This window comes from Xyrauchen texanus, chromosome 20, assembly GCF_025860055.1.
Source record: "Xyrauchen texanus isolate HMW12.3.18 chromosome 20, RBS_HiC_50CHRs, whole genome shotgun sequence".
Taxonomy (NCBI): Eukaryota; Metazoa; Chordata; class Actinopteri; order Cypriniformes; family Catostomidae; genus Xyrauchen; species Xyrauchen texanus.
The window spans coordinates 11,180,406-11,194,195 of NC_068295.1; the positions used below are offsets into that span (position 1 = coordinate 11,180,406).

The following is a 13,790-nucleotide window of genomic DNA, read 5'->3' on the forward strand; positions in this document are numbered from 1 at the left end:
TAGGCAGGTGGTTTTAGTGTTGTGACTGATCTGTGTATGTAAGGGACAAGTGAACTCGAAGGGTGAACTAAACATGGACTTGTCAATAAGTCAAACGAGAGAGTGAAAGAGAGAGAGACTTTCTGCCCCTCCCTCCATTTGTCCTATAAAAATGGGGGCTTGTCACTTCGAGTACTCGGTGTAACGGGTGATCTTCAGGATGGCGACCCCTCTAACGGACCAGGAGAAGCGCAAGCAGATCAGCATCAGGGGGATCGTAGGTGTGGAGAATGTGGCGGAGCTAAAGAAGGGTTTTAACCGGCACCTGCACTTCACGCTCGTGAAAGACCGGAACGTCGCAACGCCGCGCGATTATTATTTCGCTCTCGCGCACACGGTGCGTGATCACCTGGTGGGCCGCTGGATCCGCACTCAGCAGTTCTACTATGAGACCGACCCGAAGGTGGGTTGAAAACACTGTCACAGTTCGAGGTTCGGTTGAAGAACTTACAAACCAAAAGTGAACATAATTTAATTAAGAAACAGGTCACTGACTCTGTGCGCTTAACAACGGTGAACGTGAACATTTTTGCATTATTTTGAAATGTAAATGTATTTTTACAAAAAAAAAAACAATTAATTTTTTTTTGTTTACATCATTAGTTCAAAACCGTGACAAGTTATTAGGGTACAAAAGGGCCATCCTGGGCTAAAAAGTACATTTGATTTGATTTTCTCCCAAAACATAACAACAAAAACTACAACAGTACATTATTTAACACCTGTTTATTACTATGCATGGCAAAATATTTCTGACCCAAGAGATGTGTGCAATTTCTAAAGTTTGATTAAATCAAAAGTTTTAAGTAACTGTCCAATAAGTGAAAGGAGAGCATTTGGGGAAATTCATAGATCAAAAGGTGTGGGAACCCTGTAATAATAACTGTACATCTGATAAAGACTGGCACTGACCCAATAGCAACTTCTTTGTCAAATATTATAATCCCCCAAAAAATCCACTAAAATATGTAACGAAATAGGCTCAGAATTGATGCATTAGGCTTCTGTGCACCAAATGCATATGCCAAAAATTGTCATTCTTTCCATAAAGTATTTAATATTATAGTTGATGCTGTGTGTATTTTGTGTAATACAGCGTGTATATTACCTGTCTTTGGAGTTCTACATGGGTAGAGCTCTCCAGAACACCATGATTAACCTGGGTCTGCAGAACGCCTGCGATGAGGCTCTCTACCAGGTGAGAGAGGACAAAAAATCCATCCATACATCCATTCATCCATCTGACTGTATGCTAGATAAATCTCTCTTTCTCCCTCGTAATAGTTGGGGCTGGATATGGAGGATCTGGAAGAGATGGAGGAAGATGCCGGATTGGGCAATGGAGGCCTTGGAAGATTAGCAGGTCTCTGTCTCTCTTTCACACACACACACACACACACTCATTCTGTCTCATGCATGTGCTGCTCTACCAATGACTGCTCTTGTGCATGTGCAGTATGCAGTTTGGAAATCTCTTCTGTGTGTGCTTTAAGTTTTGCAAGAGAAAATAACCAGACAATTAACACAGACAGAGCCAGATTTGAAGCTCAAAAACCAAGATATACGTTAGGGGTAATTACTCTGTGTACAATTTGTGTGTGTGCAATCCATAGCTTGTTTTCTGGACTCCATGGCGACTCTGGGTCTGGCTGCTTATGGATATGGGATCCGTTATGAGTATGGAATCTTCAACCAGAAAATCAAAGAAGGCTGGCAGGTAAATCATTTTTTGTTCATACCCAAGTGAAAGACCATAGTGTCTTTATCTGCTGCATTCACCAAGAACACCTATATCATTTTGCATTATTTCCTCTTCCAAACCCGAACATAACCACACTGCACTGCTGCACATTTTGAGGTGGTCTCATTTCTTCCTAACACCGGTAGTTATAGTAGTTCTTACAGTTTGCAGTGTTTTGTTGTGCTGTGTTTACATAAAAATCAATCCTTTTAGGCCAGGAGTCCATTGCTTTTGTGGTCACTGGCCTGGTGCATGTTTGGCATGTGAACTTGTCATAGAGCTGATAATACTGGACCAATGGGAACCTCACGCCGGCACCATTAGGTTGATAATATTGTACTGCAGCACGATTTACTTGCAAAAGTTCAGAGGTGATAATGGTTTGTTTGTGCAGTAAACATGCTCTAATTTAAAAAATACACACACACACACCTGAACTTTAACCTGCCCTAGATTTGAGTATAGAGTCAATGTCAGTACAGCTGTAAGACTAACACTGACTCTAAAAAGTTAATGTAAATTAACAAAATTACAGCACAGGGGCCTGGGTAGCTCAGCTAGTAAAGACGCTAACTACCACACCTGGAGTCGCAAGTACGAATCCAGCCAGGTCTCCTAAGCAACCAAATTGGCCCGGTTGTTAGGGAGGGTAGAGTCACATGGGGTAACCTCCTCATGGTCACTATAATGTGGTTGTCGCTCTCGGTGGAACGTGTGGTGAATTGTGCATGGATGCCACGGAGAATAGCGTGGGCCTCCACACATGCTACGTCTCTGCGGTAACAGGCCACGTGTAAAGCAGTTCAATGGAAAGGAGGAGGTGAGAACCGGCTTGTCAATATAAATAATATTTTAATGCTAAAATTAAACAAAAGACAAAACACACACATGGCGGACATGTCTGTAAACGATCTCTCTCTCGTCGCACCACTGTCCGCAATCGGCCTTTATCCCCCTCATAGGCTTAATTAGCCTGATAAGTGACCGGTTGTGTATAATCACGACCCGTCCCCACCCTCCGCCCTGTCACATTCCTCCCTTGTTCTCTCAGGCAGGGGAGCCCCCGGCATGACGTACACCCCCGTCTGCCAGCAGGTCATCCCCGTCTACCTGGATGAGGGAGGGGACAAGGAGAGGGAAACAGAAATATTAAAAATGGGGGGTACTTCTTGTAACAGTGTAGTACCCCCAAAAAAAACACTGTAAAATTTAAACGAGAGGGAAAAGGCCAACGCGGATCGGCAGTGAGAGAGAGAGGAGAGAGAGAGAAAAAAAAAAACCTCTTACACGCCAGTTCTCCAATACGCCATACCTTGTTCCTCGGCCACTCTTCCACCCTCTAACGGACGGCAGCCGCGCCTCTGACCGCTCCAGTTGGTCGGTTAGGAGCCCCTTCTCCCCTCGCGGTCAGTGGCCGTTCCTCCGCTTCCAGGCGGCCGGGCTCCTCCATCCCCCTGCAGACGGCCATGGCTGCTCCGTTGGGGTGGATGGTAGTGGCGAGAACTCTACTACGGCGTATCCATCCTCCTTCCCGGATTTCGGCACCAGTGTAACGCAGTTCAATCGAAAGGAGGAGGCGAGAACCGGCTTGGCAATATAAATAATATTTTAATGATAAACTTAAACAAAAAGCACAAAAACACACACATGACGGACATATCCGTAAATTATCTCTCTCTCGTCGCACCACTGTCGGCCTTTATCCCTCTCGGAGGCTTAATTTGCCTGATAAGGTGTATAATCACGACCCGGACACGCCCTCCCCCCTGTCACACCACGTGATAAGATGCACGGAGTGATGGTCTCAGACGTGGAGGCAACCGATATTTGTCCTCCACCACCTAGATTAAAATGTGTCACTACGCCACCATGAGGACTTAGAGTGCATTGGGAATTGGGCATTCCAAATTGTGGAGAAAAACAAATAAATGTATAAAAATACTAAATTACAGCACAGCTCAAACACAGGACAAATGTATAAAGTGAACATTTAAAGGTGAAATTTGTTATTTCTGCACTACAAATTGCAGTCAGTTCGTGGCACAACATAATAACATTGGCTCGACTAGGCAGGACATGTTTTTCAAATGATAGAAGACTGGGGATGTGTTTAAAACTAGTGAAAAGAGTCATCAATTTTCAGTAGTGGCTGGTGCTGCTACTGCTGCAGAAAAAAACACACTTGACCTCTATATAAATGCTAGCAATTCTATACCTCGAATGCACTGTATAAATGCATATGCCAAATGAATAAATATACATTGATCCAGATCTTTGCTGTATCAGATTTACTGTATGTCCATATATTTTCTTGTGATTGGTTTAATGCCCTGTTTGTTAGGTTGAGGAGGCGGATGATTGGTTGAGGTATGGTAACCCTTGGGAAAAGGCCCGTCCTGAGTTCATGCTGCCAGTGCATTTCTACGGCCGCTTAGAGGAGGTGGAGGGGGCGGAGCCGAAGTGGGTTGACACCCAGGTATTGATTCATAAAAGTTACACAAATAAATACATGAATACACACTCACAAATGCACAATATAATGCTCTTGGTAGGTTTGTAATGCGTGATTGTGGAATAGGTGGTTTTGGCTATGCCGTACGACACGCCAGTTCCAGGTTACATGAACAACACCGTGAACACTATGCGTCTTTGGTCCGCACGAGCACCCAACGATTTCAACCTGCGGGACTGTGAGTCATTCCAACATCTGGTCATGATTTGTTTTATCCAATATTATTATGTTAATTATTACTATTATATTATTAAGTTAAAATGACATTGACTCTATAGATTCTATTTATTTTCCTAAAACACATTCTAGGTCTTCTTGTGAAATTAATGTCTGATTTCCTTTGACACCTGAACTCGATTCCACTTGAAATTATATATAATTCAACTATGGATGTTTTTTCACAGTTAATGTAGGCGATTATATTCAGGCAGTTCTGGACCGTAACTTAGCAGAAAACATTTCACGTGTGCTCTATCCAAACGACAATGTAAGTTTGTTATCAACACTGTTTCTCTGTTCGCTCAGGCTTTTCTGTATTTAAGATGCATTCATCTGAGATTATTATGTAAATTAGGTTTCAGTTATCCAATTTAAGCCATTCAGACCTTACTTTTAAATGTCAGTTTGTAGTTCTTTGACACTGTAATTTGTGGTTGTAGTTTTTTGAGGGGAAGGAGCTACGTTTGAAGCAGGAATATTTTGTGGTGGCTGCGACTTTGCAAGATGTGATCCGCCGCTTTAAGACTTCAAAGAGGAACTGCTCTGCACGGTTGTCATTTGAGAGCTTCCCTGATAAGGTCTGGTTTTTACTTTATACTAGACGTTAAACATCACGCCAGTTACAACACAGCCATTTCATACTGTTTTACAGTCACTTCGAGGCAAAATGCTAATTTTTATAGGCACTTAAAAGAATACTTCACCCAAAAATTACAATTCATAATTCATAAACTCATAATCTTTTTTCTCACCCTCATATCATCCCAGATGTGTATGACTTTCTATCTTCTGCAGAACATAAAGATGTTTAGAAGAATATCTCAGCACTGTAGGTCCATACAATGCAAAACAACAGGGTCCAAGCTTTAAGAAACAGATCAATATTTATGTCCTTTTTTTTACTATAAATAATTTTTTGCATTTGTTATGTATATATCGCCACCTACTGGGCAAGGAGGAGAAATTATACTTAAATATTGATCTGTTTCTCACCCACACCTATCATATTGCTTCTGAAGACATGGATTTAAACACTGGAGTCATATGGATAACTTTTATACTGCCTTTATGTGCTTCTTAACCTTCCTGTTGACTTGTATTATATGGAGCTACAAAGCTGAGATACTCTTCTAAAAATCTTTAGCTGTAGAAAAAAGTTATACACATCTGGGATGGCATGAGGGTTAGTAATTTTTGGATTAAATATTCCTTTAACTGCCACACTGGTGCTCTGTATCACAGCATTAACTTTAAAGTCTGCGTGTGTGTATTTGTGTTATTGTGTATGTGTGCGTGGTGCGTGTCAGGTTGCCATCCAACTGAATGATACTCATCCTGCTATGGCCATCCCTGAGCTGATGAGGATATTTGTGGACATAGAGAAACTGGATTGGGACACAGTAAGATTTATCAATAACCATACACTCATTTGAATATTCCTGTGACAGCATAGAATGATGATACGACACAGATAATGACTCTCTTATCATACGTTGTAAATGACTGATATTGAGAAACGAGTTATTCTGTGGATGTGTCTAGGCCTGGGATATTACAAAGCGAACGTTTGCCTACACCAACCACACAGTTCTGCCTGAGGCTCTGGAGCGCTGGCCGGTTGAACTGATGGAGAAACTTTTACCCCGACACTTGCAGATCATATACAAGATCAACCAAACACACCTTGATGTGAGTATACACACACAAAAAAGGAAGGTTTTATCAGTTTAGCTCCATTTTGGGGATGATATTGTGGCCTAACAATAGGTATGTACATTTATACACATGTTTACTTAGCTATATGAGCAAGGACATGCAAAAGACTTCTATTGTTTTTATATGAAGCTAATTATAATTACTAAGGATCAACCCAAACATTACCCTGTACCTAAAAGGAAAAGTTTTGCAAAAAAAAACAAATCATCATTTAATTAATTCTGAATATTTTTTCAATTATAATTGGGTCGCCCGATATCATTGCCGGATTGATCGGCAGATGGGTGTGTGGGGGATCCAGCATACGAGGTAGGATGGTTCTTCTGGTAACTAGTAACGATACATATTACGAGGATCTAATGAATTTATCAGGAGCTCGACAGTAATAAGCTAACTTGTGTGGCATCTACCTTGACTTAACTGTCAAGAAGCAACTCGGCAAGTTTGGCATCTCAATCGAACCCCAAAAATGTTAATGCGACGCCAATGTTCACTCTGGTTTTACTCCGTTCTCTTTCTCTGATTCAAAGACTTAGCAAGTCTTTGAATTTTGGCTAAATTTCTTTTCCTCTGTACACGACTGCTATGGATGTTCATATTCCCCCAGTTGAACAAACAGCTTGCCACAAGTCGCCACACGCCAAACTCGCACTATAGGTTGAGCTAGAAAGGGATGGGTGGAACTGAACGGGCCACTCAAAATATAAACATCAATGTTTTCATAGTGCCTGGGAAGCTCAGTGTTTATACTTCTTGGAGCTGTAAACCCACGAATGGGCTACTTATAGGTGAACAATAAACTGGAATAACAAGGTATTTTGACATCAAAAAAAGTTACTTTACCTTTAAAGCAACACGTGGTTTGGTCAATTTATGAGCCTTTTTAACTAGTGAGGACCACTTAAAATGTCCTCAAGATGATTTTTGTCATGTTTCACTATATTAGTAAGGACATTTACTTTTTGGCCCATTACAAGTATAGCAAAGCTCACACACACAAACACACACACACTTTTGTTTGTTCTGAGGATGTGTGTGTGTGTGTGTGTGTGTGTGTGTGTGTGAGCGTGAGCGCGCGTGTATTTATCACTTTGTGGGGACTAAATGTCCCCATAATTATAGTAAAACTAAATTTGTCGGTCCCCATGAGGAAAACAGCTTATAAATCATACTAAATTATGTTTTTTGAAAATGTAAAAATGCAGAAAGTTTTCTGTGAGGGTTAGGTTTAGGGGTAGGCTTAGGGTTAGGGGATAGAATATAAAGTTTGTACTGTATAAAAACCATTATGTCTATGGAAAGTCCCCATAAAACACCCAACGTGTGTGTGTGTGTGTGTGTGTGTGTGTGTGTGTGTGTGTGTGTGTGTGTGTGTGTGTGTGTGTGTGTGTGTGTGTGTGTGTGTGTGTGTGTAGCATATAGCGTCTCTGTTTCCAGACGATCTGGACCGAATCGGCAGGATGTCACTGATCGAGGAAGAAGGAGGGAAGAGAGTGAACATGGCTCATCTCTGCATCGTGGGATCACACAAAGTGAATGGAGTCGCACAGATTCACTCTGACATCATAAAAACAGATGTGTAGGCTGCCCTTTCTCACTCCCTCACACACACGTACTGTACAATCCTACAATAAATCCCATTGCTGATCATTTTCTTAAATTACTGCAACTAAATGTATCTAATTATTTAGATTCCGAGACTTCAGTGAGTTGGAACCAGAGAAGTTTCAAAATAAAACAAACGGCATCACACCGCGACGCTGGCTGCTGCTCTGCAACCCTGGACTCGCTGATCTGATCGCAGAGGTCAAACACACACTCACAGTTTGTTTTTTCATATGACACATTTGAGGTGTCGGTTGAGGTTTCATAAGTATGATTTGTGTGATTTGTATTGGTGTGTGTTCATAGGCTATCGGTGAAGATTACGTGAAAGATCTGACTCAGCTGGAAAAGCTGAATGATCTGGTTGATGATGATGCTTTTATCAGAGATTTATCCAAAGTCAAACAGGTTGGAAAACCAGTTTTTTCACTTCTTTATATAATTGTTTGCTGTCTGGGAGGATTTCTTTGGGCATTAGTGAGTCAGATTTATTAAATTATAAAGGTTGGTATATTCTTAAAGTCGAAGTGATTTACAATTCATTTTGTGAAAACAGTTTATGTGCATGTGTGCATTTAGGATAACAAGCTAAAATTTGCACATTACTTGGAGAAGCTGTATGATGTGGACGTAAATCCTGCATCCATGTTTGACGTTCATGTGAAAAGAATTCATGAATACAAACGACAGCTTCTTAACTGCCTCCACATCATCACCATGTATAACCGTACGTCCACATAAAAGCAAATAAATACATTGAAACATACAAATTTTCAAGTTCCTTTGGATGAAAATGACAGTCTGTCTCTGTTATACACACAGGCATCAAGAGAAACCCCACCAAACAATTTGTACCACGGACTGTGATCATCGGGGGCAAGGTAAAGCAAACACTCTCTTCCAAACACACAAACCTCATTCTAATTTGCAGTACGTGTTTTTACCTTGTGTATGTGCATGCATGTGCAGGCTGCCCCTGGATATCACATGGCAAAGATGATAATTAAGTTGATCACCTCTGTCGCTGATGTCGTCAATAACGATCCTGTGATTGGCCGAAAACTGAAGGTCATTTACCTGGAGAACTACAGAGTGTCACTGGCAGAGAAGGGTAACACACACACACAGACAGTAACAAATACACTGATGAAAGACTAGCTTTAGGCCAGCATGACTTTCCACGATGGCTCAGCTTGGTTTATGCTGGGAACCGCATCCAGTTGTGAGTAATTTGGGGTTTTATTGCATCTGTTTTTGCAGTGATCCCAGCTACTGACCTGTCAGAGCAGATCTCCACTGCAGGAACGGAGGCGTCCGGAACAGGAAACATGAAGTTCATGTTGAATGGGGCACTGACTATCGGCACTATGGATGGTGCCAACGTGGAGATGGCAGAGGAAGCCGGAGAAGAAAACCTTTTCATCTTTGGCATGAGAGTGGAAGATGTAGCAAAAATGGATAAAGAAGGGTAGGGATTGGGAAAGAGATAATAAATATATGAAAATAGTTTTTTTTTTGTGCCTTGATGGCTTCATGTAAAGCCATTTATGTGCTTGTGTGAAGACATTAATCATTAACTTTGTGTGTGTGTGTGTGTGTCTGTGTGTGTGTAGCTATGATGCATTAGAGTATTATGAGAGTCTTCCTGAGCTGAAACACGCCATAGATCAAATTAAAAGTGGCTATTTTTCACCGAAACAGCCGGAGATGTTCAGCGACATCATCAACATGCTGTTCCATCATGATCGGTAAAACTTACACACACGCTCTTTCTTAAATTCATACACCCAATAGCAAAAACAAAATCAGTGAATCTCCTACATACACTGTAAAAGAAAATCTGTTACATTTACGGTGCAATAACGGCACCGGTGTTTGCCATATATTACCGTAACTTGATATAAAAACCTTCTGGAACTATAAAAGCCTGCTTTTCACTTTTAAATGTATTGTTAATCATCTTAATAACTACAAAAGGCCACATGATGACTTAAAGTTAATCAAGAGTGACCTTTCCATGAACAATAATTAATACATATGTCACCCAAACACAAAACAACATAAGGTTAAAACATGTGACACTAAAATAGTCCATTAAAAATTAAATAAACTACATACAATATAACACAGAACACTCTAATGTACATAACTGATATTAAAAATAGGAAGAATCATAACTATTTACATAAAATATAATGAAATGTGATGGGTCATGCAGGGACCACTCTTTTTTTTTTTTTTACTGTAACTAATAATAGTTTACCATAGAAATTAACTGTATTCTCTTGTTTATTTAAATTCTCTCATCATTTACTCACCTAATGCCATCCCATATGTGTATGACTTTCTTTCTGTTGCTGAACACAAAGAAAGATTTTTAGAAGAATATCTCAGCTCTGTAGGTCCATACAATGCAAGTAGACTGGTACCACATTTTTGAAGCTCCAAATAGACATAAAGGCAGCATAAAAGCAATCCATAAGACTCCAGTGGTTAAATCCATATGTTCAGAAGTGATATACAATATATAATGTTGGTGAGAAACAGATCAATATTGAAGTCCTTTTTTGCTGTCACTTTTGATTTGGTGATTTGCATTCTTTGTGCATACCGCCACCTACTGGGCAAGAAGTGTAGTTCACCCAAAAATGAAAATTCTCTCATTATTCATTTACCCCGATGTCATTCCAGATATGTTTTACTGTTTTTCTTCAGCAGAACACAAATGAAGATTTTTAGAAGAAAATAGTTTAGAAGTACACAGGTGTCAGCACTTTGACGGTCCAAAAGTCACATTTAGGCAGCATAAAAGTAATCCATGTGACTCCAGTCGATCAATGAATGTCTTCTGAAGAAAATTGATACGTTTGTGTAAAAAATAAGTTGATAATTAAAATGTTATTAACTTTTAAAAATGCTTCCCGCCAAAAGCTGACAAAGCTTGAAGTAAGCGCTTCAGCGAGTTCACGCAGGAATTCAGAAGAGGCACTCATTAACAACAGAAGAACGAACATAATGCGAGAGTTCGGCCATTTCAAACAGCATCAGAGCTCTGGATGGAAGCACCAATTTAAAGTTAAAAATTTTTAAATTCGCTGACTACTACACCTGGAGTCACAAGTTCGAATCCAGGGTGTGCTGAGTGACTCCAGTCAGGCTTCCTAAACAACCAATTGGCCCGGTTGCTAGTGTGGGTAGAGTCACATTGGGTTAACTTCCTCGTGGTTGCTAAAATGTGGTTCTCGCTCACGGCGAGGCACGTGGTGAGTTGTGCGTGGATGCCGCAGAGAATAGCATGAACCCTCCACACGTGCCAGGTCTCCGTGGTAACAAGCCACGTGATAAGATGCGTGGATTGACGGTCTCAGACACAGAGGCAACTGAGATTCGTCCTCCACACCTGGACTGATGTTGTCACTACACCACCATGAGGACTTGGAGCGCATTGGGAATTGGGCATTCCAAATTGGGGAGAAAACGAGACGTTTAATTAAGGGGAGACGTTTAATTATCGAAGCAAATATCGATTTGCTTCAGAAGGCATTCATTGATCAACTGGAGTCGCATGGATTACTTTAATGCTGCCTAAATATGACTTTTTAAAGTGCTGGCACCCGTGTGCTCAATTGTGTTCTGCTGAAGAAAGACAAAAACATCTGGGATGTCATCAGGGTAAGTGAATAATGAGAGACTTTTCCTTTGTGAGTGAACTCTTGCTTTAAATATAGTTTCTCACACACTATCAGGTCACTTCAGAAGATATAGATTTAATTTTTAAATTCTTTTACATTTGAAATTATGGACATATTTGACAGTGAATGAGATTAAATGGAGATCAAATGGAGACTCTCCTCTAGAGTTTCAGGACAGAGCTCAACAATGAATAAACTTTGCTCAGATATGCAAGGACACCCAAGTCTGCAATTAAAAATGGAAATATTTCAAATATGTTCTTCTCAACAAAGACTTATCTGAGCTATGTCATCCACACTGGTATTGCAGCTCTATATTCTTTGACAATTATCTAATCTAGTTCTGTTTTTATTTTTATTTCTCCTTTAAGAATTTTAGGAGAAACATCTGAAACAATGTTAATATAACTGAATGACTGAAAGATGAAACATAAAAGAGAATGAAACCTCCTCAGCTATTACAGAGTAAACTAAATAAGCAATTGAAATATTGATCAATAAAGATGTATGCACTCTCTCATCTCTCTAAATCTCTTTCAGGTTTAAAGTTTTCGCAGACTATGAGTCTTATGTCCAGTGCCAAGATAGAGTCAGCGCTCTCTATAAGGTGAACGTGCATCTGTGTTGCATGCTCTGTTTGACACTATCACATCACATTACACTAACACACACCACATTCTACATGTAACTACAGTAACTAGTATAAATTATAGTTTGACCTGTTGTCTATCTGATACACTGCTAGACTGTAAGTTTTTACATTTTGCATTGCGTTTTGATCACATAAATGAAATTCATGAATTAATCTAGCCGTAATCTTTAATTATGGTTGTTCTAAATCTGGTTTGAAGTGCATACAGTGTACAGGTGTGTGAGTGTCTTAATAACACTATTTCCCCTTTTTTGCATAGGATCAGAAAGAATGGACTCAGATGGTAATTAAGAACATTGCAGCTTCTGGAAAGTTCTCCAGTGACCGTACCATTACAGAGTACGCCACTGAGATCTGGGGAGTGGAACCCACTGACCTGAAGATTCCTCCACCCAGCGAACCACGCGAAGCTCTGGAGGAAACAGCTCGTGCCCTGCGCAAAATCTAACACATATATGCACAGTGCCATAGGATCACTTGTTACAGTTGTTCCCATGGCTACTTAACATAGTATGAACCTAGTTTTCTGTTCTTTCTTTGTTAAACATGTTCTTCAGTTTTTGCTTTCAAAATTCTTTTTTTTTTTTTATGAACTGATGCCGCATTTATCTTGCAAAAATCTAAATGAATGCATTACTTGTAAAGAGCCAGAATAAATCTTGTGTTTTAGTTCAGCATTGAAGTTAGTTTACCCTGCGTTCCATCATGATTTCACATCTGTAGTATCCATGATTTTGATGTAATTTTGAATCAATGGATAAATCAGAATCACACTCAGAAATTTCTATTACATAAGACTATTAAAGGAATATTTGTGGCATAATATTGATAATGATATCGACTCGTCCCTACTTTACTTTTGCTAAAACATAATTAACCACTTTAAAATTGTTAAAGATTTATGATTTTATAAATGCACTTATATGAATTGTTGATTAAATGATTTTATTACACTAAATTCATTAACAAGCATATTTCTTACATCTTGTGGCAATACTTTTGAAACAGTGAGTATTTTAACATTTACGGATTGGCCCCATTCACTTCCATTGTAAGTGCCTCACTGTAACAGATTTAGCTTTTTAATTTTAAAGAAGTTGAAAATAATTTCTGTGGTAATCAACATTATAGTATAAATGCTGTTGATTGAGTTTCACTTGTATAAAACACTGAATATGCCTTTAAATCTGCAATGTACTTTTGATAAAATAATAGAGCATAAAATAGAAATAGTATATCCATAGAGTACAGAGTAGTGTCTCTTCCTATCTGAGCATTCTACACAACTCCTTGTGTAGCTTTTGTTATATCTATACTGGACTACTGCAATGCTCTTCTGGCAGGACTTCTGCATGTACAGTCAAACTAATCCTGAATGCGGTGGCACAATTGGTTTTTGACAAGTCCAAGGATGCGCACGTCATGCCTCTCTTTATCTATCAGCACCGGTTGCCAATGGCTGCTCGCTTACAAAACAACCACTGGCTATGTACCCTCCAGAATCTTACGATCAGCTGGTGAGTGGCGCCTTGTGTTGCCATCTCACAGAGGCACAAAATCACTTTCCCGGACCTTCACTTCAACAAACGTTCGTTGGTGGAACGACCTGCCAAA

At 39.9% G+C, this 13,790-nt stretch overlaps 1 protein-coding gene across 1 annotated transcript; it reads left to right on the top strand.

The window, feature by feature from the left end:
- Positions 1-159: 159 nt before the first annotated feature.
- On the top strand, positions 160-13,129 carry LOC127661092 (glycogen phosphorylase, liver form-like). The gene is made up of 20 exons (XM_052151655.1): positions 160-442; positions 1,136-1,237; positions 1,324-1,402; positions 1,653-1,756; positions 4,122-4,256; positions 4,359-4,470; positions 4,697-4,779; positions 4,952-5,089; positions 5,819-5,911; positions 6,054-6,200; positions 7,643-7,806; positions 7,919-8,033; positions 8,139-8,240; positions 8,412-8,559; positions 8,655-8,713; positions 8,802-8,943; positions 9,093-9,300; positions 9,446-9,580; positions 12,065-12,131; positions 12,436-13,129. The coding sequence occupies exons 1-20, from the start codon at positions 200-202 to the stop codon at positions 12,622-12,624; spliced, it is 2,565 nt and encodes an 854-aa protein (XP_052007615.1). The 5' UTR covers positions 160-199; the 3' UTR covers positions 12,625-13,129.
- Positions 13,130-13,790: the final 661 nt, after the last annotated feature.